This window comes from Macrobrachium rosenbergii, chromosome 10 (assembly GCF_040412425.1).
Source record: "Macrobrachium rosenbergii isolate ZJJX-2024 chromosome 10, ASM4041242v1, whole genome shotgun sequence".
NCBI classification, from domain to species: Eukaryota; Metazoa; Arthropoda; class Malacostraca; order Decapoda; family Palaemonidae; genus Macrobrachium; species Macrobrachium rosenbergii.
In genome coordinates this window covers 67,517,393-67,544,691 of record NC_089750.1, presented here as the reverse complement: position 1 = coordinate 67,544,691, position 27,299 = coordinate 67,517,393, and the positions used below count along the sequence as shown (strand labels likewise).

At 36.4% G+C, this 27,299-nt stretch overlaps 3 protein-coding genes across 8 annotated transcripts in view; 2 read left to right on the top strand and 1 right to left on the bottom strand.

The window, feature by feature from the left end:
- The window catches only part of Tsp66E (Tetraspanin 66E), a 238,820-nt gene extending 228,662 nt beyond the window's left edge, over nucleotides 1-10,158 (top strand). For 2 of the 6 annotated variants that reach the window (XM_067110601.1, XM_067110597.1), the window contains exons 8-9: nucleotides 2,038-2,177; nucleotides 6,452-7,001. In XM_067110601.1, coding sequence (XP_066966702.1) covers nucleotides 2,038-2,177; nucleotides 6,452-6,470 — 159 coding nt within the window. In that variant the 3' untranslated portion in view covers nucleotides 6,471-7,001. Of the gene's footprint in view, nucleotides 1-2,037; nucleotides 2,193-6,451 lie in introns of all 6 variants that reach the window. The other 4 variants (XM_067110596.1, XM_067110600.1, XM_067110598.1 and 1 more) reach the window with 4 other exon arrangements.
- A 2,062-nt stretch (nucleotides 10,159-12,220) lies between these two features.
- LOC136842773 (peptide methionine sulfoxide reductase MsrB-like) overlaps nucleotides 12,221-27,299 on the top strand; it is a 31,739-nt gene continuing 16,660 nt past the window's right edge. The window contains exon 1 of the mRNA XM_067110594.1: nucleotides 12,221-12,309. The gene's annotated coding sequence lies outside the window, so the exon portion shown is untranslated. The remainder of the gene's footprint in view (nucleotides 12,310-27,299) is intronic.
- On the bottom strand, nucleotides 16,105-18,421 carry LOC136843023 (uncharacterized). The gene is made up of 4 exons (XM_067111013.1): nucleotides 18,281-18,421; nucleotides 17,750-17,912; nucleotides 17,095-17,243; nucleotides 16,105-16,745 (listed from the first exon to the last, which is right to left on the bottom strand). The coding sequence occupies exons 1-4, from the start codon at nucleotides 18,290-18,292 to the stop codon at nucleotides 16,545-16,547; spliced, it is 525 nt and encodes a 174-aa protein (XP_066967114.1). The 5' UTR covers nucleotides 18,293-18,421; the 3' UTR covers nucleotides 16,105-16,544.

Below are 27,299 nucleotides of genomic sequence, written 5' to 3'. Positions count from 1 at the left end.
GTTCGTCATTCGAGAGGAAAAATCTGGTGACTCGCTAATAAGTCATGTTTCCTCATGTTTCTTCACAGTTTAGTAAATTACAGAGGATAGGCTAGACTGAGGCCGTAATCCTTGTCTCGATATTTTCGGATTAAAATTCAGTGGCCTATTCTTCTTACCCTTGATAATCCCTTCCCACCAAATTTAATGGGTAGAAAATTAAAATTAAGCATACCTTAGTTTTACCAGACCACTGAGCTGATTGACAGCTCTCCTAGGGCTGGACCGAAGAATTAGACTTATTTTATGTGGCTAAGAACCAATTGGTTACCTAGCAACGGGACCTACAGCTTATTGTGGAATCCGAACCACATTATAGCGAGAAATGAGTAATTAATAGTTAAAAAAAATGATTTTTTATTTATTTTTTTAAATATATAACGCCTTAATTCCTTAATTGATAGAACGTTCGTTACCAAAAAAAAAAAGTTCTTAAATAACATTATCATGGATATTCACAGCTGCAAAAAGAATGCTACGTTACTAGGCAGTACGCTTTTACGCTTTCGTACAGTCAGGTGCAACATCAATAGCCATAAATAGTATATGTAAAGCTGTTTAATATTTTATAAAAGGCATAAACCAGGTGATATAAATATTGATCTTGTAGCGATAGCGAAACATATAATGCAAAATGTTTTTCTGATCGGTCGAAACTCTCAAACTTCTTTGTTTGATAAACACACGAGCTCTTGTCAAAGATTGGTGTAAACTGGTAGTGAATACAATTGAGTTTTTAACATTCTCTCTCTCTCTCTCTCTCTCTCTCTCTCTCTCTCTCTCTCTCTCTCTCTCTCTCTCTCTCTCTCTCTCTTCCTCCTCCTCCTCCTCCTCCTCCTCCTATCTCTCTCTCTCTCTCTCTCTCTCTCCTCCTCCTCCTCCTCCTCCTCCTCCTCCTCCTCCTCCTCCTCCTCCTCCTCCTCCTCCTCCTCTCTCTCTCTCTCTCTCTCTCTCTCTCTCTCTCTCTCTCTCTCTCTCTCTCTCTCCTCCTCCTCCTCCTCCTCCTCCTCCTCCTCCTCCTCCTCCTCCTCCTCCTCCTCCTCCTCCTCCTCCTCCCTCTCTCTCTCTCTCTGGATCATCCTATCTTGTTCCCACTCTACACCGTTCCTTAAATTTGTGTTGGGGTGACACCCATCCTTGATCAATACCCACGTTGTCATTTCAAATTCTTGGACATAATTTATGAAAGATTTTATTTTGGTCAACGGTATGCACCCAAGGGGGTGATGACCTTTTACATAAGAGTTCGTTCACCCCGTGACCTGTACTTCAGGACGTTGACCTGATTTCATTCTTGAAAAGGTAAGTTAGAACTTGGACAGGTAAAAGATGGCTTTATTAATTTACCAGGATTTCATTATGAAACGAGAGAGAGAGAGAGAGAGAGAGAGAGAGAGCTGCTCAAATGTGTAAGAAAAGCTAGATATGTAAGTTAGTGAAGACTAGAGAAAGAATTTATTTGTTTTACGAAAAACTGGATTTCCTCCATTTTGTGTGATAGAAGGAGAGAGTGAATAATTTATTTACATTTATATTATAAATTGGCGTTTATTTCAGGTCTTATTTGACAGTTTTCCTTTACAGCCTTATCTTTCCATGATTGTGTACGTGCCTGCCTTTACTAAAATCCCTACAGGACCACTAACATTTCATTAGTAATTTTAGCATTTCTCGGTACTTTGATGGGTAAATATTAAACGTAGTAAATAATTAGCTATTAAGAATGTTCCAGTTCCGTAATGTTTAATGTTTGGTTTTCTTCAGTAGTCTCTATTAAGCTGTAATTTTATCATCATTAGATGTAATATTTTTATGTGTATTTTTATATATTAAACTTACTACGAATGTGGTTATCTTAAGGAATTAACTTTGATAACTTTAAGCAAGGATATGCCGTGTCATCAACACCGCATTCTAATGTTTATGTCGGTGGTCCTCCTAAAACAATGGTGGTGGTTGTTCAGGTAGAATCAGAAGGCCAACTTCTGCTATTTCCAGGGTTGTTTGGGCAGATTACAGGAGAACACCTTCTACTACTTGCCAACGATGCTGTCTGTCGCCATTGGCCTGGGCACTCTCCAATTAATCCTCATAACCCTTTCGTTTTATATGTGTAGAGCTATTGGAAAGGCTCTCAAGTAAGGGAATTCAAGGTTGGGCCCAATAAGCATGCTTTTATTTTCGTTTTGAAACCTGTCTGTCAAAAAAAAAAAAATGTCCCGCCTGTGGCTTGATGAGCTGCCCTCTACCCCCAGAGACGATGAAAGCATGGATACCAGCTCCTCCATTTTCTCCTCTTCCTCCTCTTCCTCCTCCTCCTCATCCTCATCCTCAGATGAGGCTGTCGTCTCTCATTCATGAATCAACTTCCTTCACTGAAAAGCGCCGAATGCTTTTTCCGTGGTTATGTTGCGGGTTTCCCTTCATTTGTTTTTCACACGTGCATTCCATTTGTCTGCATATTCCTCTTCCATTGATCGTGAAATATTTCTCCGTCTGCATCCCTCAGCATCCGTGTCATCATACTTCTAATAAGGATTACCTTTTGACCAGCAATATCAAGTGTCTTCGTGGAATACCACCTGGTTTTCATGTTTTCATCCCACACGTCACGACAATTTTAGCATCACGATCGACCGTCCCGTTTCCGTAGCTCTTTCTCCTCACGAATGGATCCATGATAGAAGAAAAGAGAATCTCCACTGTCCTCTTGATTTTTAATTAGACATGTTGATTAAACTAGATACTTGGACTAACTTTTTAAAAGCTTGGTTTGTTTTCTTTTTTCTTGTACGTTTTTCTTACGTACAAATTCACGTTACGCAAAGCGAACGCAAAATGTAGTCTGAACACTACTGAACATGGCCACGATTTTCGTATCTCTCTCTCTCTCTCTCTCTCTCTCTCTCTCTCTCTCTCTCTCTCTCTCTCTCACTTTTTTCTCTTCAGTGCATCTTTCATTTTTTCATATCAAGTCTCTCTCTCTCTCTCTCTCTCTCTCTCTCTCTCTCTCTCTCTCTCTCTCTCTCTCTCTCTCTCATACCTTTTTCATCAGCTTATTCTCCAAGCACTGGATTTCAAGCACCAATTCACCCCCGTCTTCTCATCGCACATTCATCAGCCCACACACACACAATCACAATCTCACACAAACACATACACACACAAACACACACTGCTTCCATTCATACATTAATATTCCGCAAAAAAAAAAAAAAAAGTTTTTACGGAATGCAAGTTCTTCCCACATTCTCAGAACTTGAAAAGAAATATCATTATCACGATGCGCGCTCTTTCAACTTTGCCCTCCGGATATGTGTATGTGTATTTGAACGAAAGGTAAGGAAACTTCAGGATAAGTTCTGGCCTCTTTATTCTTTCCCAAGGTTATGTTTTGTTTTTATATGAAGTCTGCATTTGCTCGGGCATGCTTTTGTTATCGGAGATGCGCTAACGTTGATTGCAAAGCCTTCTGTTGCAACTTCATTCTTGTTCATGTTACACCCTCTCTCCTTTTTTTCTTTTTATAATACCAAGCATGAGGTTCATGGTGAGTTTTGTTGTCCGTGAATGCTTTAGGAATGTATATATATATATATATATATACATTGGTGTGTCTAAATAGATAAACAATTACATATATATATATATATATATATATATATATATATATATATATATATATATATATCTATATCTATATCTATATATATATCCATATCTATATATATATATATATATATATATATATATATATATATATATATATATATATATATATATACTGACTATTTATATATATTATATATATATGTATGTATATAATATATATATATATATATATATATATATATATATATATATATATATTATATATATATATATATATATATATATATATGCTGTATATTTATACTGAATGTATTTATGCATATATATACATGTGTATATATATACATACAGTACATACTTACATACAGGCATCAACACCTATAAAATATTTGTACATATATAAACAGTATATTTATATACGCTGAGCTTCTTGTTCTAAAAGTGTTTTATTTCAAAGTTTTAATATATTCCTAAATAAAAACATTTTTTATTTGGCATCGCCTTTGTAAATAACGTGTCATGCATTTTGCCCCGTTACAGGTTTAGATTTGACGGACTAAATAACGTTGAATATTTGTCCGCTTGACGTTTTTCTTTTGCACCCCAAAACTTAAATTTAGAAGGGTGGAATTATCCAATATGTTGAAGTTAACCTTAAAATGTAACTTGTTCTTTAGCACATGCAATATGTGAAGGATAATTCTACTGCTTCTTTGGCACGTGGAAAATGTAAAGAATAATTTTACTGCATAAAATTTGTAAGGATTTTCCCGAATACGAGACCATTGCCGAATGGTTAAAAAAATAAAATAAAGGTGGTTTGAAAGTTAACAGTATTATAAATATGTTCCGCAGAAAATCAGTTGAATGTTTTATGCAGTTAAGCCTTGTCTAGATGACTGTCTATAATTGAGATCCAAGAGCCCCAGAAGATTTTGCAATACAACACAATAAAACTGCGGTATTGTAGTCCCGTTTTCTGGATATGTAGTGTAAGTAATTAAGACCAAATCGGTCGTGCCCTGTAGAATATTTGTGTGTAAGTTATTGTGCAAAATACCTCACGAGAAAATTAGGCACTTGAAAAGGAATCCCATACAATTTTTTTTTATTGCTGCAAAACAAGTTGTTATGGTAATCGAAAGCAACAGTTGTGTGCTTTTCATTTTTTAATAAAAGTGTTCTGTTTATGGTAATTGAAAGTTAAACCTCTGTTTTTGAATACATGTGTTCGTCAGTGTTTGGGTCCCTGGCACTGCGACGGGAACAGCGTTTCGACACCTCTAATGGCAATAGAAGCACACCGGGGGCGGTGCACGAATTAGGTATTTTGATACAAATAAAGCCTCTAAATGATCGTTTATGCTTAGGAAATATTTCTCTTTATGGTCTGACTTATCGTGGTCTTATAAAGGCTTGTCTAGGTGTTTTCGTGGTATTATGAAGTTAGGTCCTCTTTATCATCATTATATGTGTATATATATTATATATATAATATATATATATATATATATATATATATATATATATATATATATATATTATATATATATATATATATATATATATATATATATATATATATATATATATATATATATATATATTTATATATATAATAAAATTCATGCTGAGTTCATAACTATGAGTGTGATCTTACGAATGTTTATTATTTAAAATTTAAAGATCATTATCATCATTGTATGTTATTTTATTCTAAGTTTTCATGAGAAAAAAAATAATGCCTAATGCTGTCAAAAGCTTCACGGCAATAATTTATATTTGAAAATTATTGCCAAACGTTGATTGTCTTCACTGTGTCATTCACTGAAAAAAAAATATATATATATATATCGTTAGATGAACTCCTTTGTCGAATATTTCGGATACCAAGTTTCTAAGTATAGTGTATATAATTATAGGGCTTAGACCTAATAATCCAGCTGGGATATAGATCTTTAAAAAAAAGGGCGTCCTTGTTAATAGTACGTGATAATTACCCAATAATTTCTGCGGTGATTTATAGTATAATTCGGTTATGGTTGTTTACGAAGTATGAAGTTTCCTTTGTCAATCGCAAAAGAAAAGCCAATTCATTTTTATGCATGTTGTGATTTAAAGTCGTGTTTTCAAACTAAATTAAGATCATATATAGTTAACTTAAACCCAATAAGACGGGTCCAAATTTAATCTCAATTTTCCTCGTAAAATGGGCCCAATTTTTATATGCACGTTTGTTCCATAATTTCCAGTTATTTTGCATGTGTTATTAACAGCTATTTTTTTCAGGATTGCGTAATGGTATCTAGAAAACCTCCCTGTTTTAGTGATATTTTTTCATAGTAAAATATTAGAAAAGTTACTTTTACTCCCCTTACCATTAAGCATTCTTAGTACAGAAAAGTATTTTTTTTTTAATTTGTGTAATGTTTATATATATATATATATATATATATATATATATATATATATATATATATATATATATATATATATATATATATAAACAGAGTATATGACCACAAGATTTGAAGCAAAGAACAAGATCCTCCGCCTTTTAGATTTAAGGCGAAAGATATTGCACTCGTTGTTTCAACTTCCTCTTGGTTATATATTTTGTCTGTTTTTAATATGATGATGATATAACGTGATAGAGGAAATATTATTATACATATATATATATATATATATATATATATATATATATATATATATATATATATATATATAATGTAGACAAACATTAACTACGTGTATAAACTAACGTTTAACTAACAGCAGCTCTCGTTTCCACCCATAGGGTTGCTACGGTCGACTGATGGAGTGGGTGGAAGATCACACCAACTTGCTCATGGGGATTGGCATCGGCGTGGGCGCCACGCAGGTTCTTTTGCTTATTTTCGCCTTCTGTCTGTGCAATTCTCTGGGTCATAAGATCAAGTGACGTCAACGATTCCACAACAACAGCAACAGCCACCTCCAAGCCATTCCTTCTTCGCCATTGTCATCGCAACGCCTACCGTACGCAGCAGTGGAATAGCGGCTTCATCATCAGCGGGAATGTCAACAAAGCCTCCACCCTTTTCCTCCGGGCGTTGGGACACCGACGAGTCCTCCTCCTCCACTTCTTCCTCCACTTCGGCCCGTGAAAAACGTCGGCTCTGAGAAGCACCAAATATTATTATTATTACTATGACTACTTCTAGTGCTAGTTATTGTTATTTGTATGTTTATATATATTATTGCTTATTGGTTATCTCAAGTTCATTTTATTAATATTATTGTTTAGGTTTCAAGAGGATGAAGGTTAAGTCTGTATAAATGCTGATCGTTTGATCTGTGGTTTATTTCTCTCAACACTTACAACGTAGGCATTCAAGTAAGAAAAAGACATAATTTTTTAAGTTGAGCGAGACGGGCGAGGTCTTTTAGCGGTCAAGATAGACAGGGCGGAAACTTTCATTTCTCCTCGTATACCTGAAGCAGTCTTCCAGTGGTTCGTGTCTCTCATGGTCATGAACCTGCTTTTTGTTTGCCATGAACTTTCTGCTACCATTTTTTTTCAGTCTGAGTTATAATTTTTTGCCATTGTGGCTTTCTCTCTCTCTCTCTCTCTCTCTCTCTCTCTCTCTCTCTCTCTCTCTCTCTCTCTCTCTCTCTCTCTCTCTCTCTCTTTTGCTAAAATGTTGAAGGTTGAGTGTTAACATATAACAATTGTTTCATATGCCCTGAGGCTTAAGGGCAGCTCATGGAAATAACCTTAACTTTTGAGGAAGCTGTAATTGTAGTTAAAAAAAAAAGTGGTTTTCTTCCAGATTTACGTGAGATTCATCTGAAAATAATTACTCGCAGTTCATTCATATGTGCCCACACATTTCAAGAAACCCAAAACATTGTCCCTTGAAGTGATTCAGTTTTCACTACAAGGAGACTAAGCAGTGGCATATTGAAACGAACGTTTTAGTTAGATTATGATGTTATACAGCTAAAGGTTCCCCTAAGAAAGCGACGCTAGCCACAAATATCAGTATCAGTTGAATGTTCTTTACAGTCAAATATATTTTTATTCATTTGTTCATCTTCGTGTAAAAAGGCATTTATAGACTATAATAGTGTGTTACGTATATTAAAAACATTTCAGTTTTGGAACGTCAAACAGTAGCATCAGTAAGGCTACTATTAGCAGATGAATAATTTTGTTCATAAAAACACACACACACACACACACACACACACACACACACACACACACACACACACACACACACAATATCAAAGGTTGGACCGTCTGCTGTAGCTGAAAGCTCGAAAACAAGGGTTAGGATATGAAGTTGGACTTCAGTGAGGAACTTTGATACCGAACAGAATACCTAGGCTTGCTCTAGTCAATCTGCCATGAAAGAAAGCATCCGTAAGTTATAGGACTTCTGTCTATGTCAGAGTTCATCTGAGTAACAAACCATCTTTCCTGCATGTTTTTCGTAGTGAGTTATGGTACATTTAAAAATATTTGGTCACATATGGTCTGGTGTAGGTACGATGTTAATTTATGGCTTAAAAATATCAAGTCCTAAATGTGTTTAAAGCATTCTGGAAAATCGAATATAATCATTCGCTCTGCAGTTAACTATAATCTGTCCGAACAAGAAATGCCGATTAAAAGACATGGTATAATGAGGGTAAGCTGCCAGTTCATTCATTCATTCATTATCTCCACTATTTTTCATCGAGTTTTATGCTTCAAGTTTTTCCATGGACAAACCTCTTTTCTTGAAAACTGTGCTGTAAAATCCTTGATTGTGAATTATCCCGTTTCATTCCGAACTATTTTATCTATGGATTTATTTACTACTAATTCATGGCACATCTACTAAGTGAATCAGTTGGACTTGACCACCCTAACGTCCCAATCTTCCAGAAGTCTTCACGATGAGTGTCAGGAAATTTCCGACCTGTCTCGTCTGCTAAAAGATCTCGCGTGTTTTGAATTAATGGCTTCCTTGTTTCAGACACTGTTCTAGTTTCACGTATATCCTCTTTTTTATGTCTGCGAATGAGATCTGAATTTGGGATCTGAAATTTTTTGCTTTTGGTTTTGCTGTTTCACTGTAGCTTGTTGAATGGTGTCTGCAAGTGAAGCATGTCAAATGTCTTTAGTTTCTCTTTTACTGTAATGTATATAAGTAACCTATTTACTGTACGATATTTCATATGAAGATACTGTAATATCAGTGTTGTATATGTTACTTAGAGCCTCGTAGGTGTTGAAGACATTTGATATTCTTGTTGTAGGAAACAAAGAAGAAAGCTAATCTACTTCCGTAAGATCTGACTCGATATCTTGTTTCGAGATTTTGCTGTCTTGAGTAATGCCTCCTTTTTTTATACACAAGATAGAAAGAATAGAAGAGACGCTGGTTATCATTCCATGTTTATTTTTTAGAACAGAATGGAGATTGAAAGTACAAAAGGCCATCCAGTTGTTGTAAGAGATTTTCCCACCTGTGGTAGCTCAGAAAACAAGACAGATAACGAGCTTGAGAGGCTGTTCTTCTTGCGGCCTCGAATCTACTGGTAGAAGAAGAAGAAGAAGATGGTGATAATGATGAAAAAACTCTGGCCACTGTCACTATCCTTTGGTTTCCTTTTTTGTGTATATATAATATATATATAATATATATCTTGTACCATAATCTAGTCTAATATTATTGCATTTATTGATGGCATTTAGTATTATGGCGATTTTACATTTGTAGTGTTGTATTTTACAAAATTAGACAAACCAAAGTTATAAAAAGAAGTCATGCTCACGTGTTTTTTAGGCGACTGACAAAATTATTCGAATCGAGTTACGTTATTATGGTACAAAACCCACAGTTACAATATCATATATTTTCCCTGTGATGTTTAGAAGGTAAATAAGAACTTTAGTCATATTTTTGACCTTTATACAACTTTATATGGGAACAAGATGTCAACGCGATTGCAGCTTCGGAAACTTTAATAACAAACAAGAATACTCCAAAATCAAGTTGAATTCACTGGCTAAATGATGTTTGGATTCTCCACCTCAGGTGTTAAATGTAGTGTCGAATTCACCCGTAGTTGTGCTCAGTATGAAAGTGAATTCAGCAATGGTGACGTTGGATTCACAAGCTCTGACAGTCAATGAAAGGTCGAGTTCTTTATTCCCAAACTGAATCTGATTCCGATTTTAAAACTGAGCTTGCCAGCGCAAACGCAGATTATTTGCTGGAGTTAATAGGCTACTACTGACATAAGGTGAATTTTTTTATGGATATAAATGATATGGATGACTGTATTTAGGCATTTTTTTTTAACAAATAGGATGATTTGTCTTTCATCTTTGTCTTCCTTTTGATTATATAATTATAAATCTAATGCCAGTATTTTCGAAAGAGACGATTATTACGGATTTTGTTTTCACCTCCCAAGACATTGGTGTTCGTTTCTGTTTTGATTTTTTTTCTCTTGTCACAGCAGTTGTTTTTATGGAATTTGCGGACATTCACGGATATTATTCCATGTGATTACATTTTCTTTATTTATGTTACAATAAAGTTTTATGAAATTTATCTTGGGAAGTCAAAGATTCATTTTAGTGTTGAAAAAGTTTTTTTTTTTTTTTCTACATTGAACATAGTAAATTATTTTATGAAACTTTTTATCATAGATACGGTATGTGGTGAAAGCAAAAAAAAAAATTCATGAGATATAAATATATATATATATCGATGTAGTGTACTGTTACATGATTCATTTTACTTTGGGTTCTGAACAGCAGACCTGGTGTAGAGAGAGAACTCTTTTTGTTAAGATGAAATCAGTCGTATTGAAATATACAATATGCATACAATGTCCTCTGCTTTGATCATTTCTATTTTTGCTGTCTCCTGTTTGTCATATGTTGAAATTCAGATCGCTATACCTGGCATCTTCTTCCTCCTAGGGATGTTGCCACTTTGCCAGTTTCTGTGAGGTCCGTGTCAGCATGTGTACTTTGTAAATATATAAAAAAAAAATATTTGTCACAATTTAAGCATCTAAGGAGAAATAAGTGTGCGTTATACGATGTATCGATGTGATGAGTAAAAAACTTTTTATATTGTTTATGTTGATTGATGGAATTAAAATGCTGCTAAATGTCCGTACAAAGATCTTGTATGAATGGAAAAAACATAGAGAGTATTTCACTGTTGTTTTTTTTTTATATAATTATGATTATCTTTATTATCATTATATTCATCCCAACAATCTTAAACACTGATGCCTTCTTAAACTGTGAGATATTTAGATGAAATAAATCATATCCCTGAAGAAAGTGTTCTGTTTTATCCTGCCATTCTCTGCTTTGCTTGGAAACAGTTTGGATGAATTTTTATAAATACCTTAATAGTAGTAATAACTAGAGAATATTAATATTTCCCTTCTCATTTTAATCGACGGAGACAAATAGGACAAAAGTTAATTTTATTTTTTATTGATAAAAACTACGAAAGAACTTTGTAAATCTCGGGTGTAGGCCGCCTACATAATTGGGGAGGGCCCAAAAACAACGAAGAAAGTGACAAGACTGGGAACTTAAAACTATAATATTATAGTAATGAAAACATTGGACACCACGAATTCTGACACGTGTGCACTTTGGACTCGTCGTAAGGTATATCAACCAAGAACTTGAAAAAAATTCGTACGTGTTATTTTGGTCCTCAGCTGAGAACCAGTGCAGTGATTGAGGTTTTGGTGCTTGCGTTCATCCACAGTAGTTGTATTGCCTCATATTTTGGTCTTGGGTCTTCAAAACTAAGATATTTTGAAGAAAACGTCTATTGAAGAAGACGAGTATTACAGCTCCGCATCGAGGTGTAAATTACAATAAATATTCCATAAAGTTCCTTGGTACGACGACGTAAGGTAAAAAATTCATCGATGCTTTTGCTAATGCCGGTTAAATAGACATGTAGGTGGAAAAGTAATTGCAATGCTACTGCATGCGATATGTAGGCCTATACAATGAACCCATATTGCGAGTTCAAGTCGACTAAGTAATTCACGTAGGCTACTGTGTCTGGGACTCCCAGCGTGGAGGTAAAGGTCGGGTATTTCATGCCTTGTGAGAAGGCACAAGTCAGGTAAAACCACTATGAGTGGCTTTTGATGCAAACTCATCATTTCATGCATCAGCTTGCTTTACGAATGTGAATAGGTTACATATATACGCAACTATCATTTGCACTCATTTTAGCATATACAGTTTACAACTATACAAATTAGTCATGGTTTTAGATTTCCCGTTCTCCGTGGTGGTATCAATGACATTTGGACCGTCTAGATTTCTGTAATGTGCTTGATCACTGAAATGGTTAAAATAATGGCCATTTTCTTTTTTAACCTTAAACAAGATATATTTACGTGTTAAGTAAATTGATAAAAATATAGGTAATTCCACTGAACACTTTTGCTCCTTAACTGTTTGAATAACATATCTTACCTAAATGAGAAATTACGAAACAATACTCGAGTAACAATTACGTTTCTTTAGAAATATCCACCCGGGAGCATTCAGTGAATCAGTTTAATCAGTTCCGGATAATGTATGAGAGTGATCTTTCCAACAGTGACCGTAGTGTTATTGTGGTAAGTGTTTAAAATACCTTCTGATTTGTTGCAGTTGTTTATATGTAGGTGATAAGTTATCAGGCGACGCTGCTGGGATTCTAGGCCGTGAATTCTTCCCAAAAGCAGCCAACCTGATGTACTGGAACTAGTACACCCTATCATAGGACTAGGTTACTAGTCTAGGTAGGCCAGGTGAGCCCTAACTTAGCCATGGCCAGACACCAGTAATTGTTATAAATGTCCTAGGTCATCCGTAGACCTTGCCCAGAGGGTCCCCTCAAACCAAACCCCCGGGTGTAACCCCCACGTAGGCCCCGTCCCCCCAACTCTCAACCATCATATGCCCCGTGTGTCGAGTCAACAATCGTCACTTAATCTGGAATATTAAGCCAAGACACGCATTGCCAGGTAACTTCATGGTAGGCTTGCATGTGATGTGATTCACTAAATGATAGACAATCTAATCAGCTCAAGCAAGTTATTTGTACGACCTTGAATACGGTTTTTTTTATTAATTTCTTTTCTTGAGTGCTTTCGCTATCGTTTTTTGAGGTTTTTTAGTGCTAGCACAGGCAGCACCAGTAAAAGGGTTATAAGTCACTTCCTTATAAAAACAATGTTCCAAAGTTATTTAATCCAAAGATGATTCTGCGTGTTGTTATTTTACAATCTATTACAGAATCTGTAGTATTACAGAATCTGTAGAATGGGTATATATGACCTTTAGGAACTAATGCCGCCATGAAACCACCGTCAATAAGATGTCATGAAGCCAAACGTCGAAGGTAACGTAACGCATAAAATATCAAATGACTTGAGGTTCAAATTCGATGCTTGATCTACAGAATACTCAATATAAAACATGGCAACTTGTAATCAGCACAACACGCCTATCCACAAAGTTTCGGAAGAACTGTTCGCTTATTTATTCATATATTTTTTTCTATTTCTTGCCCAACCGGTGTGCGTCCGTTTCCAAGGTTAATTTCACGTTTTGTCGTGCAGCATCGATTGCCAGATTACCTGTTGGTTAGAGCGCGAATTACAGGTATGCTGCCTCTGCATTCCTAAATTGCTTCCATAACTTTGGTGTCACGCGCTCGAGACAAATACGTGTGAGGGGTCGAGCCGAGAGAGAGAGAGAGAGAGAGAGAGAGAGAGAGAGAGAGAAATTCCAAAATGGATCGAATGGAAATATTAGAAGACACACAGGCTAAGATAAAACTGAAGAATATTTAAAGAGGATGTTAAAAAGCGTGAAGACATTCAGTACACAGATTCGGAATGAAAAGAGAAATCGTACAAGGTTCACACTTGCAGCCATCTTACGAAAGACCGCTGCATGGAAGGTATACCAGTGCTAACTAGACAGATTGTATTCCAGCAACCACAGTGGTTAACCACTACGGTTGAAGATATTTGTTTCCGAGGTCACAATTACAAGCCATATTTTTTAATTCAGGAGTAATTTGTAGCACATGTGTGATCAGAGATTCCTGTCACCACACTGCGGTTTAAAGACAGTGACATTATCAGAATCTTTAAAATCTCTCCAAAATGGCTTGAAATAAGTTATTAGGTTTTGGAATCAGGCAGTCCACCCATTATTGGTAGTATATAAGTATTTTTTTTTTATTATGGGGAGCTTATAAGTGTTACTTTCTGAGTGAAAATTAGGTGTATTCGAAAGCACAATTAGGCCTATAAAACCATGTAATCGATGATCTACATGTAGCTAACACACATTTGACAAATTTGGCTCACAGTTGATCGATTTTGTAGGCCGGATGCGAATCCCATACGAACACTGCAGGCCTGTACGGGGGGAGGGAGTCGAACGACACCCCACCCCCCCAAAAAAAAATTTCTGGAATTCCATATTTTGTGTGAAAATTCTGTTAACCAAAGTCAGTAATTTGAATAACATCTAATTGGGTAGAAGGGCATAGACCGTATGCTTAGTTTTACTTCTTAATATAACTAAAATAACATTTTTAAGTATTTCATCTTGTATATACCTATATATGCAATGACATATAGAAGGAAAGGTCCAGTTTTGGGGAAAACGACCCCCTCCCCCAATAAAAACTCTGGGTACGGGCCTGCATTGTACAGAATCCAGACTGGCACACTAGTATATAGGCTAAAAGTAAGGAGTCCAAACATAATCTCAGCTCACATCAGACAAATTTCACCCCAATAACAGCGAGCCCTACTGCAATACTGAACCACAAACGTGATTACAGTCCCGATGGAGTAATAATTGCAGTGGCCGGAGGCCATTACTACCCGATGTCTGCGGTGGGGCTGTGATGTTGGAGTTAGTCTAATAGAAATAACTCTCAACTCGGAAAATTGCCTTTCCCAAACAAAATAGCGCTTTTCTGGTGGTAGCACTTTTACACTGCTTGCGTGTTGTATGTATATATACACGGCTAAGTGTGTATACCCTGATGTTATTGATATGAATACCTGCATGTGCGCATGCATACTATGCGTCAGTTACATGATGATTGGGATATGCTTGCTCTCTCTCTCTCTCTCTCTCTCTCTCTCTCTCTCTCTCTCTCTCTCTCTCTCTCTCTCTCTCTACATTTTATATATATATATATATATATATATATATATATATATATATATATATATATATATATATATATATAATATACATACATAATTATAGATTGTATATATACATACATATACACACTGTATATGTTTACACAAGACATTTTATATATATATATATATATATATATATATATATATATATATATATATATATATATATATACTAGAATTATATGTATATACATACATACATGCACACACACACACACACATATATATATATATATATATATATATATATATATATAGTAGTATATATATATATATATATATATATATATATATATATATATATATATATATATACATAAGCACACTTATACGATTTCATAATCTGAGTACTATTTAATGTACTATTTGATTTTCACAACAGTAATATGGTGAATGAGGCTGCACACCCCATACCACTTTCAAATTGCTGACTTCCAATCCGTTTAGAGGAAGAAGAATGCTTTAATTATCTCCGACAATGAAGTTGAGGTTTTAGTAAAGTTTGTCTGTTCGTCAGTAGGGTTTAGCAACAAGTATTGTCAATGAGGGAGGTCTGGTTTTGAGTAGGTGACCCTTATGTGGTGATGTGTCTTGTCCAGCTCTAGGACAGTAGGATCCACAATCTCATAAGCCTGCTAGGTGTTCCTCTGTCTACAGTGTGCCTTGCACAAGGACCTTGCAAAGAACCCCTGGAGGTTCTTTGCAAGATCCTTTTTATTCCCTTTGATCTTATCCCACCTGGCTGTCCAACTTCTCTACCTTTCTGTTGTACCACTGTTCATCTGACTTGGAATACCGAAACCTTCTGGCCAGCCTTATGATGATAAATTGTAACTCATGTGATGATTATTTAAAGTTCCTATGCCTTGGGTCATGGGTCATTCATTTTGATTACAGTCACGTCGTCACAAAGTCTTATCTGCGCTCTGTAGTAACAGCCAGTTCAGACCCAACTAACCCTAAACTAACTCAGTCTGACCTAGAGTAACCTAACCGAACCAAAGATTACATATTGGCCCAAAGATTTGGGTTCGATATGATTCGCTTCCATTCATGTTCGAAGACTTCGGTAATGCCTTGAGTAATAATGCCTAGGTCATATGACTTCTCACTCTTACAGAGCAGTTAATACAAGGGTATAACCACCAGGCACCCTCTCTCCTCGAGAATGTTTAGTAAGTGAAAAACAACTGGATAAAAATGCTTTATTCGTTTTCATATCTCATTAAATTTAAATAGTAAAATAGAAGATAGACCGCAGAGTTGTTCATATAGCATAATTTTCCTTATCAACTACTGTATAAAGGAGCCATTCTTGAAAATCTTAATGCAATTATTGCCTTCCTTTCAGAAAACTGGCGATTTTTTACATGATAGTCCCCTCATAAAGGTAATTTCACACTAAAAGCTTACCTAGATCCTTTGCAGCAAACAACGGCTAGAGAGGGAACACAAAAGCAAACGGGAAAGATCTCATTTTTTCTCCTTCCTAAAGGAACCTCCAAATACAAATACCTAAATACGAACATTCCTTTGGCATTTGTTCTTTCGTCAGATTTCATTCCACGTGTTGGACGACCGCTCTTGTGGTTCTAGACAGTTCGGCGAAACGATAATACAAAGCCGCTTTATTATTTAAGCCCAATTAGAGCATCTTTTGACTTCCTAGCCGCGGGGATGCCCCTGTGGATGAAGTTGCTAACTGTCTTCATGTTCACGAACCTCTGGAAATCCACTTCCAGTTCGTGGAGGTCCACGCAGCTAGGGTTGACGTCTTTGTTGATTTGGGCGCACGAGAACTCTGCCAGACAGGGGCAGTCGTTGAAGTATACCTGAAAATGTAACGTAGGAAATTGTGGAATCTCGTTTCAGTTTATGTATCCTTCTGTACTCAAGGTAATACAAGTATAAGTACTTGTTACTATGAATTCTTTCTGAATTAAGTTTTGCCTTGTGATTTAAAACTTTGGCAATGTGAGGCATAATTTGAAGTTTTCTTTGGGTAAAGATAGAGGGCTAAAGATTGCAAAGGGAACTTGTTATATTGAAGGCTGCTCTATGAACTGAAATCCATTGGAAGACTGGTTGGTTGTACTGACAGGGATGAAAAAAAGTCTTTAAATGTTTTCTCTTTACCAATTATGATCAGACTCTTCTATAAATGTCCAGAATAATACTCACTCCATCCTTTTCATTTAGCAAGAATGGCGCGGAATTACAAACTTGTCCTCTGGTCCTCCTTGGCATACAATACGAATTTAAGGACATCATTGGTCGAGTGCAACACTCGTCGGCTTTGCAGTCGTCGGCATTGTAGCAAATATTCCGAGCTAGAAAGATTACAATGAAATGAGCAAAGAGGTTCTAATTTTAAATGTAACATTTCCTGCTCCTAGAAAACGAGGCTAAGAAGCTTTGTGCCCGTTATCTCACTGATTCTACTTTCTTTGGAAATTTTTGTAAAGATACTACCTGCAATTTGGATTAAACTAAATACATTTTTATCAGGCATGTCCAGATCATTGTTGCACATTAAATCACTTCCTTGGCGTTTCATTTAATTTGTGGGCCTAATAACTGAGCATTTATGGTAACCGTCTGTGTCTAAGCTTAGGGAATGTATCTGCATTAGAAATCAAGTTGGTCTGTAGGTAGTAGTACTCAATTTTCCATTATAAAGAAATGCTGAGTAATTTAATTAATGTTCGCAAAAGTAAATCTCAGTTTCTTCTCACATAGCAATCACTGGCTTTTTCCAGTGACAATGCAGTGAGGCTGCTACAAGACTTTTTAAACCTTTGGTTTGGATTTAAAGCTTAAACAAAAGCTACATTACTTATAAACCACCAGCTGGGTATCATGCGATTGGCAACTCTTTTAGGAACTGCTGAAACGGTAGAGGCAGCGAACAGAGAGAGAACGAGGATTACGAAGCTGTACCGCCACAGTCTGCTGGTGCTGTGATTCCCAGAGGCCCCAGCAGTCAGGCTTAACAAACTCTGAAAGAAGCAATTAACGTCTCTCTTGAAATTAACATTTTATTTTGGAAGGGCTTTGTCAAGTAATTCAAAGATCACGCACTTGACATTAATGTTATTTAGTCTTGAATACGAGGCCATTGTGTTAATACTTGTATTTATTTGCAAGGTAGAACTAATTAGAAAATAAGTTGAATGCTGGAGTTTTATAAATGCCTCTACAAACGTACACCCATTATAGCTGAAGACCAAAATGAATAATGCATGATGGGGACACAATAGAGAGTAAATTGCTGGATATTATGCGGATGCTATAGAGCCATATTACCTTCCAGCAAGGATAACTTGGCAATATTATTGAAAACGAGAAGTTAAAGCACTAGACAAACCTGGGCGACCATGTCTGAATCACAGTATTATACCAAGTAGGACGTCTGTCGGGAGGTGTGACAGCGATGCTCAGACTGACAAATGCATTTCCGGGGTAGGTGATATATACACTTTTGGCCAATGACGTCAAGATTTCCCGGCTACCCGATTGGTCGTTTGCTGAAAAGAAAGAAGAAGAAATGAAGGCCAGCGTCCAGAAGATGGACCAATTGCTGCTTCTTTCCGATGGTAGTTGCCTGCAATTGCTTCAGCTGAAGTGTCAACAGGATTGAAGACCAGTGGTTCCCAGCCTAGACAATAGAAAAAGAAAAAAAAAGTGCCAATCTGTAATGCAAATTAAACTGGCGAATTTTACTGCATACTGAGTAAGTGAAACAACTAGGGAAGCGATTTAATGTGAAACAGTGACCTGGAATTAAAATCATTTTAAGTTATTTTGTTAAATTTCATACTCGTTCATTAACTGCAAGTATCGAAGCGAAAAGTGTTTAGGACGTGAAGTCTGAAAATAGCGAAAGATCTACAATGTGCCGAAGGGATAAAAGGGTCTTAAAAGGGGGGAAGCACTTCGGGGGATTTTGGTCAAATCTGAGATGGACTGGAAGGCTGTTCTCTTCCTCCTCCTCCTCCTCCTCTTCTTATTCTCATTCGTAATCTGCTTATTCTTATTTTTCATCATCTTCCATTCTCTCTTTCTGTCGTTTCTGCACAGGAATAATATTCAGTGTACAACTGGACGGACGGTAAGCCCGCATTTCCCGTAATTTTCATGTGACAGCAGCTCTCAAAACTTACACACGTTCCAAGACTAAGATAATCCAAGTATATATGTTTCAGGAACGCTCTTGTGGTACTTAAGACTTAAAATTGGATTTACTTATGTTCTCCAATTTCGTCTGCAATTTTTTTATTGGTTATTGTCATAGACACTTAACTATATCATTAAGGTCTGATATGCCCACAGTCTTAAAAATCTTGATTGGCTTACCCATCCCAATACCAATACCATTTTGGACGCAATCTCTTGCCTCTGCGAAAACGAATTAGGAAAAGCCTTTGCTTTATTCAATTTACGAGTCTGCTCACGCAGACACTACAAAATTTTATAAAGACACGCATCAAGTCTAGGGTCCAGAGTTCATCGACTGTTTACACGAAGCAGTCAAGGTGTTGACAAATCATGGTTCACTGCTGTCATTTTTGCATGATAACTTGCGAACCAATGCGTCTGTGAACTTCATTGGCAGTGACTTACCAGACCCACTGGCACTCTTGCCGATTTCGAACATCATGTAACTGGTGCACTGACATATCTACCTTTATTTTTTTAGCTGTTATTTCTGTGCAATGACATGAGAGCCAGTGTGGCATTTATAAACCTCATTTAATGCACTGTCAAGCATCAACACAAGAACGTCTCGTGAATTACATTTCAGACATTCAGGAAAAAATTTGGAAAACATTCTCTAAACTTATCTGAAGTACTTACAGTGGTTTATCTGAAGTATTCATAGTGGTTTATCTGAAGTGTTCAGTGGTTTATCTGAAGTATTCATAGTGTTTTACCTGAAGTATTCACAGTGGTTTGCCTGAAGTGTTCCCAGTGGTTTATCTGAAGTATTCACAGTGGTTTTTCTGAAGTATTCACAGTGGTTTATCTGAAATATTCACAGTGTTTTACCTGAAGTATTCACAGTGGTTTGTCTGAAGTATTCAAAGTGGTTTATCTAACGTATTCACAGTGGTTTACCTGAGGTATTCACAGTTGTTTACCTGAAGTATTCAAGGTGGTTTTTCTGAAGTATTCAAAGTGGTTTATCTGAAGTATTCAGTGGTACTCGTTTAATATGAAATGCTTGCAGTTAAATTCGTTTGTAGAACAGAAAAAAAAGTCCGTGAGCTACAGCTACATTCATCTCTTGATTGCTAAATTAGGGATAAGTTTCCCGTTTAAGAAGCCTCCCGCAACTTCAGATTTCCTGTACACACCTGTATCACTCGCCTTGCGCTTAAATATCCCTTCAAGGGGCCAATGCCGCCAGTGCGCCTCACGTGGTGCACAGTAGGCATTACTAAAGGTTGTTTTCAATGTCCCTTCTGTCCCTAGCTGCACCCACTTTTTAGCCTTTAATTTCATCTCGGTTCCGCTTTCTTCAGTCTTGCTGCCCAACCACTCCAGCCCCCTCTTTTCGGTGTCTAAAGCACTGACTGGCTGAAAGTACCCCAGTGCTTGGCTTTATAGCCGAATTTTTATAAAAACAGATCAAATCTTGCTTGCATGCACTCGCGAGCTCTATGGATATTGAAGCACTTTTGTTCTAGTACCTCTTGGTACATCATCAGCATACCACTTTATAGAATCTTTCTTTTAACATGAACAAATAATCTCAGAACGCTGATCCATGTTTTAACTTATTTATTACGAAACATTTGTCTTATCTCGGAATTTTTACCATGACAGCCCTTCATGTTACACGTATACTGAGAATCATCAAACATAACAAATTGCAGCCCTCTAGCCTCAGTAGTTTTTATTTATTTAAGGTTAAAGTTAGCCATAGTCGTGCGTCTGGCAGCGATATAGGACAGGCCACCGCCGGGCCGTGTTTAAAGTTTCATGAGCCGCGGTTCATACAGCATTATACCGAGACCATCGAAAGATAGATCTATTTTCGGTGGCCTTGATTATACGTTGTACAGAAAACTCGATTGCGCCCATGAAACTTCGGCTCATTTTTTAATCGTTTTCATGTGTTTTCAACATTCACACTTCCTTTTTAAAGGAAGCTTTGATCACCTTTTTCTTCATACATCCCAACTTTTGGTTCCATTGACATTCATATTGTCTAACTAACTCAAGAGCACCTGCTACCTTCTGTGCTTATCTTACTTTGTCAGTAACATTTACTCCCAAACGTCTCCATGAATCAACCGCTTCTAGTCTTTCCCAGTCTATAATAATATTCGCATCAGCATCTTCGTTACTCTAGTCACCGTATTCTTGCTAACACCTACTTTTAACCTTGTCCTCTTACAAACGCTAGAAAACTAAACTTGCAGTGTCCGTAGTTTCTCACGGTTATCACCGAGCAACTCAGTGTCATCAGCAATCATTGTGGCCCCATTCACAATATCTTCTCTTTTAATACAAACTGATATATAAGACTGCTATCCATTCCTGACTGTTCTGTTTGATCTGTTTCCATATTTATATTTAGTAATAATAAATTAGTTCTGTGCGTAAAACTTTAACTTAAAATAGCTCTCTGTACAAACTCGTCTGCAGTAATATAAGTTTTGGCCCTTAAGCTCAATTTTCGCTCATTTGAATATGTACCGATATCTATATGCTGATATATGTCCATAGGGATACTCTGAAATTAACTTCACATTAATATTCATATAGAAAAGAGTGAGCGTCGTTTGCCGCTGCATGTTGCCCGTCTCATACAAACAGAATATTAATGCTGATCTACCTTTTGTACATGCATACATTATGTATAAAGTATATATATAAATATGTATATATGTGTGTGCATATAACGTATATATATATATATATATATATATATATATATATATATATATATATATATATATATATATATATATATATATATATATATATATATATATAGTGCGATTGTGGCAGTGATTGTTGTCTTTATAGTGCGATTGTGGCAGTGATTGTTGTCTTTTCTTTTCATGGGAGGCGCCACAAAAAAAAATTGCATACAGTGACAAAGTCAAAATACGCTCATATTTTCTTTGCGTCGAATTGCACGATTTCGAATTTTTGTGGGAAAAACCAAAAGTCATTCAAATAAAATAGAATGCAAAAAAAAATATATATTGGCACAGAATAAGATAAAATGATGTTTGTTCTCCATCGACACCGACTTGTCACCAACGGCAGGCGGATTAGCGGAATTCCGTCCGGATCGCGTGAATGGCGAACGATAAAAAAGAATGAAATTTCTCTCTCTCTCTCTCTCTCTCTCTCTCTCTCTCTCTCTCTCTCTCTCTCTCTCTCTCTCTCTCTCTCTCTCTCTCAGGAAATGCGTGGATGTGACATAGAAAGAAGGATATTGATTACTTTCTTGTCTTTCGTGAACATCACTGTCATTCCTTAATCTTCAGTTTTATGCCATTCGACGTTTGTCTAGATTTACACTCGAACTCAAGGTCCGCCTTGCGCAAATTGACACTACTCCCAGTTGTTCCCCGTAGGGGGTAGTTCCCTCAGTGCACCAAATGCGGTGCACTGTAGGCATTACTTAAGGTTCTTTGCAGCGTGCCTTCGGCCCCTAGCTGCAACTCTGAGGCATTACTTAAGGTTCTTTGCAGCGTGCCTTCGGTCCCCAGCTGCAACTCCTTTCGTTCCTTTTACTGTACCTCCATTCATATTCTCATTCTTCCATCTTACTTTCCACCGTCTCCTAACAATTGATTCATAGTGCAACTGCGAGGTTTTCCTCCTGTTACACCTCTCAAACCTTTTACTGTCTGTTACCGTTTCAGCGCTGAATGACTTCATAGGTCCCAGTGCTTGGCCTTGGGCCTAAATTTTATATTCAATTCAACTCTCAGTTGCTCAGTGTGACCGCGAATCGCATTTTATTGAATTTGTTAATCATTGTAATGGATATGACGTTGTACTCATTAATTGTACTATCCTCATTTTTTTTCAATATCTTTTGTTATATCACAGCAGTATTAGTATCATTCAACGCGGATCCCGACACGCGCATGCGCATTCACAACTACGCTTGGCGTTCTCCAGATATATACAGTATATGAATATTTGCCCATTGAAATCCTTGAGATTACGATTAAAATGTGAAATTTCGCTTGCTAATCGATAAACAGATGAATAATAGACGACTTGGATACGCAGAAGGGAGGACATTTGTACTAATCATGTGTCAGTCAGTAGGAAATAAACACATTTGCAATTAAAAGACAAAGGTATTTTGGGTATCAGGTCTTTGGGGTAGTTTTCCTTCGATAGTTTGTCTTTGTGTATCTAAACTGGGGTAACTTTACGTGATGCGTTTCGATATTTAGGATAGAAATTCAGGAATGGGAATAAGTCCCCCCACAAACAAAAAAGAAAAAACGTAATTCCTTTGTCATGTTTACGTGGAAAGGTTCAGTTAAATCAATGGCAAAATCCGCGTGACAATAGCCACACGTCAAAATAGCAGTAAGAAATAAAAATGCAAAGAAACCTGTGTCTGAGACAACACACACAGGCAAACATATATATATATATATATATATATATATATATATATATATATATATATATATATATATGTGTGTGTGTGTGTGTGTGTGTGTGTGTGTGTATATATATATGTATACATATGTATGTATATATATATACACATATATATAAAGATAAGCCTGAAGGTAGGCCATGTGGGTAAATTTACGTCAAGATGAAACTGTGAATATTATTATATTTAGTGATGTGATTGATCAAGGTGAATATTTGAGAGTAAATGTAATGAACGGTGGTAGAATGAAAGGAGAGATTAATGGCAAACTTAAGCGAGGCTGGATAGGTATAGCAATATTTCGACGAGCCATTTGGCCGAGAACAATGCGCCTGTAGAGGTCAGAGATGGAATGTGTCGAGGAGGAGTTGCGCCAGCCCTCCTTGATGTTAATAAGGCTAAAATGGAGAAGCTGATGAGATGAATTGCTATAATACGGGCGTGAGACGAGTTGAGTAGGTGAGAAATGTAGGTCAAGTGAAATGAGAAAAGCTATCAGAAACTGACAGACAGAGCATAAATATTCGGAGGCAGTTTTGCAGTAGAGTGTGGAAGTTACGGGAAGAATGGTGTTGGGGAGACCAAGTAAATGTCTGATGGTTTGCAAGTTAAACAAAAAAGCCAGCGATCGCAAGTGGAGAATGAACCTTTGATATATATATGCTGGATAATCGTGTGAAGCACTGGTTAGAACGTATGGTCAGCCGTTTGCTTGTATTTCGCCTGCTTGTGATGTTGGTAAGGTAAGTTACGGACTTGTGTTTAGGGCATATTCAGCTTCAGTGTTAACGCACCCTAAGGAGGCTGGGGTGCCGGCGTACTGTACTGAAACATTGTATATGCAAGCGAATATACATACATACATACATACATATACAGTATATATATATATATATATATATATATATATATATATATATATATATATATATATATATATATATATATATTGTGAGCAATATTAATTTTAATATTTTCAGGAAATTTTAAGCCATCTTATAATCATGTGAAGGAAGTTCTTTAAAAAAACAAGCCATTCTTTTGGAGAGTGTTTGTTTATTAGCTCGTTAGCCTCAAGGAAATCCCATGTTTTCAACGGTAAGATATTTTCCAGTACCAAGAAAACTTGATTTTTCGCCATCGTACAATTGGCGTTTTATTTCTGATTATTCCTGACATCATCATGCATTTTTCGCTATCCTAATTGGCGTTGTGTATCTGGTTATTCCTGACATCATCATGCATTTTTCGCTATCCCAGCTGGGGTTTTATTTCTGATTATTTCCGATATTGTCATGCATTTTTCGCTATCCTAATTGGCGCTTTATATCTGGTCATGACATCATGTATTTTCCGCTATCCTAATTGGCGTTTTATATCTGATTATTCCTGCCATCATCAAGTATTTTTCGCTATCCTAACGCGTCTGATTTCTGATTATTCCTGACATCATTATGTAGAGTATGTATGGGGGCACGCACGGGTATTTAATGAACGTATATATATTGTACGAATATGACACATGTTGACGTTCCGAAGTCCAACTATTTACAGAGTCGGTCTGCGGGATTCATCGATAAGTAAATGGGTACGAAAATAAACCAGTTCGTTTTCCAACAATTCCGCAGATCCCGTTCCCACGGTCAATAGCGCCATCTATTGCGGGAACATCAGCTGAAACTTTCGGTAAAAGGATTTCCCCGGGATATTTCTCAACAATAGGAGATTTGCGGGAGATTGAATGCAGACTCTGTAATCGCTTTGCCCAATAACAGATTTCTTCTTTTCTATTGCATTTCGTGATTTGGCGGGTCCCGGATATTTTGGCAGATTTCGAAGTGTTCTGGTAATGTGTAATATTAATCGTTGATACATTTTTTCCTAGAAGTTTATAAATATGTATATTGATTAATAGCATGATCGTTGTGCATGCAGTTCGTCATAAACAGAAGCCTATCATTGCTGTTTGTTCATTGTTATTGTGGGGCGCCGGTATTACAACAACAGCGCCACACAAACACAAATGCGCGCACAAACACACGGGAGTCATGGACATTCTCCAAAATGCATCTGGGATTCCTAGCCAAACACCTCGGTAAATTCTTTGGCTATAACATAGAGAATTACTGACGGAAACAAAAGAGATACGTGTTTTGTAGTTTAAATATTCTATATATATATATATATATATATATATATATATATATATATATAGTAAATAAATCATAAGAAAGAGATTGACTATATGATAAAATTAGGCAGTAGTAATTTTTCACCCTCCCTACTGAATTAGGGATGAAATGCCCTCGCTAAAACACCCATAGCTTCAGACCCACATCACCAGACTTATGTCACTTCGAAGTACACCATACAATGACATGAGCACAATATTACAATTATAGGGCATTCCAGGCCTTTCTCTATAGCTCTTCGACCCGACACGACACTTTCATGTTTTTTGTTTTTACTCATTTTTACTACAAAAACATCGGATCATCCGATACATATTTTGTTTTACCGTTATTTTCATACATAGTAACTTGATAATCAAATACATCAACTTATTCTACTCCATCTTTCCATTCTGAAAATCAAAGTCAGGTAGCCAGCTCTTTTTCCGCATCTGCAGTTTCTTTTATTTTTCATAATTTCATATCCCCTGTTAGTTTTTTTTAAATTTCATATACAATTAGCGATTAGCACATTTAACCAGGTTCCACTATTGACTTTCATGTACATAAAAAATTCCAAAAGCCAGACCACGAGTGCCTCACTAATCCCTTCGTAAACACCAAACTTTGATGCCGTGTTCACATGGAAGGAATTTTAAGCTACGTGTTCTTTAATGATGATGAATTTTAATGCTGAAAGTGCAGGGAAATCTGTGAACTATACGTGGCATTGGACAGATTAAACAAAGAAATGGACCAAGCCCAATACAGTATTAAATTCATCCTCCTTGACTAGTTGACACCCCCATTCATTGGTTGGGAAAAAAAACGAAAACTGGAAATTGTATGTTTGAAGTGTGTTATTTTGTGCTGTTTATTGCCTGGGCTGTAATTCGAGCCAATGCTGCAGTTTGAACCAGCAGCCACATGATAAGAAATCACTGCCCAGATTCCCTGTGTCTCCTCTTTTCTTAAGTAATGGAGACACCATTCATTTTTAATGGAAGGAAGTCTTCTGTTTCATGGGTATAACATCAACTTGTACTTGAGAATTCTGGTTTTTACATTTGACAAGTCTATCTAGTAGCGCAGTTCTTTTTTCACTCTTTCTCTGTGCATAGGTATGTGGCAAGTAACGAAAACGGAGGCTTGTGCTCAGAATAAGGTGTTTACATAAACTTTCATAAAATGGAAACATATTCTTTATACTCAATAAAATAAAGAGAAATTGGTGAATGAAATTACTCATGTTTTAGACTTTTACCCGTGCAATTTGCATGCTTGATGCCACGCAACTTCAAACATGTTATATTAGATGGCAAATGCATTTTCTTTCCCTTTTTTATTTTATTTTCAGGTAATGTTGACTAACAATACCCGCCACTTTAAGCGGTGTAGTGGCTTTGATACATAGTAACAGTTATCTGTTAACTCCATACAAACTGCGTTATCAACCATCTTATCCTTATCTCACGTATTTCGGACGAACCAGGATAAAGTAACACGCAAAATAATTTTCTAATGGGATACATTATCCAAATAAATAAAATTCATTTCCAGAATAA

Coding starts and splice junctions, on each gene's coding strand:
- LOC136843023 (XM_067111013.1), bottom strand. Junction 17,244..17,749: donor ACCCAGCTGGTGGTTTATAA/GTAATGTAGCTT, acceptor TAATCTTTCTAG/CTCGGAATATTTGCTACAAT. Junction 16,746..17,094: donor TGCTAAATGAAAAGGATGGA/GTGAGTATTATT, acceptor TTACATTTTCAG/GTATACTTCAACGACTGCCC.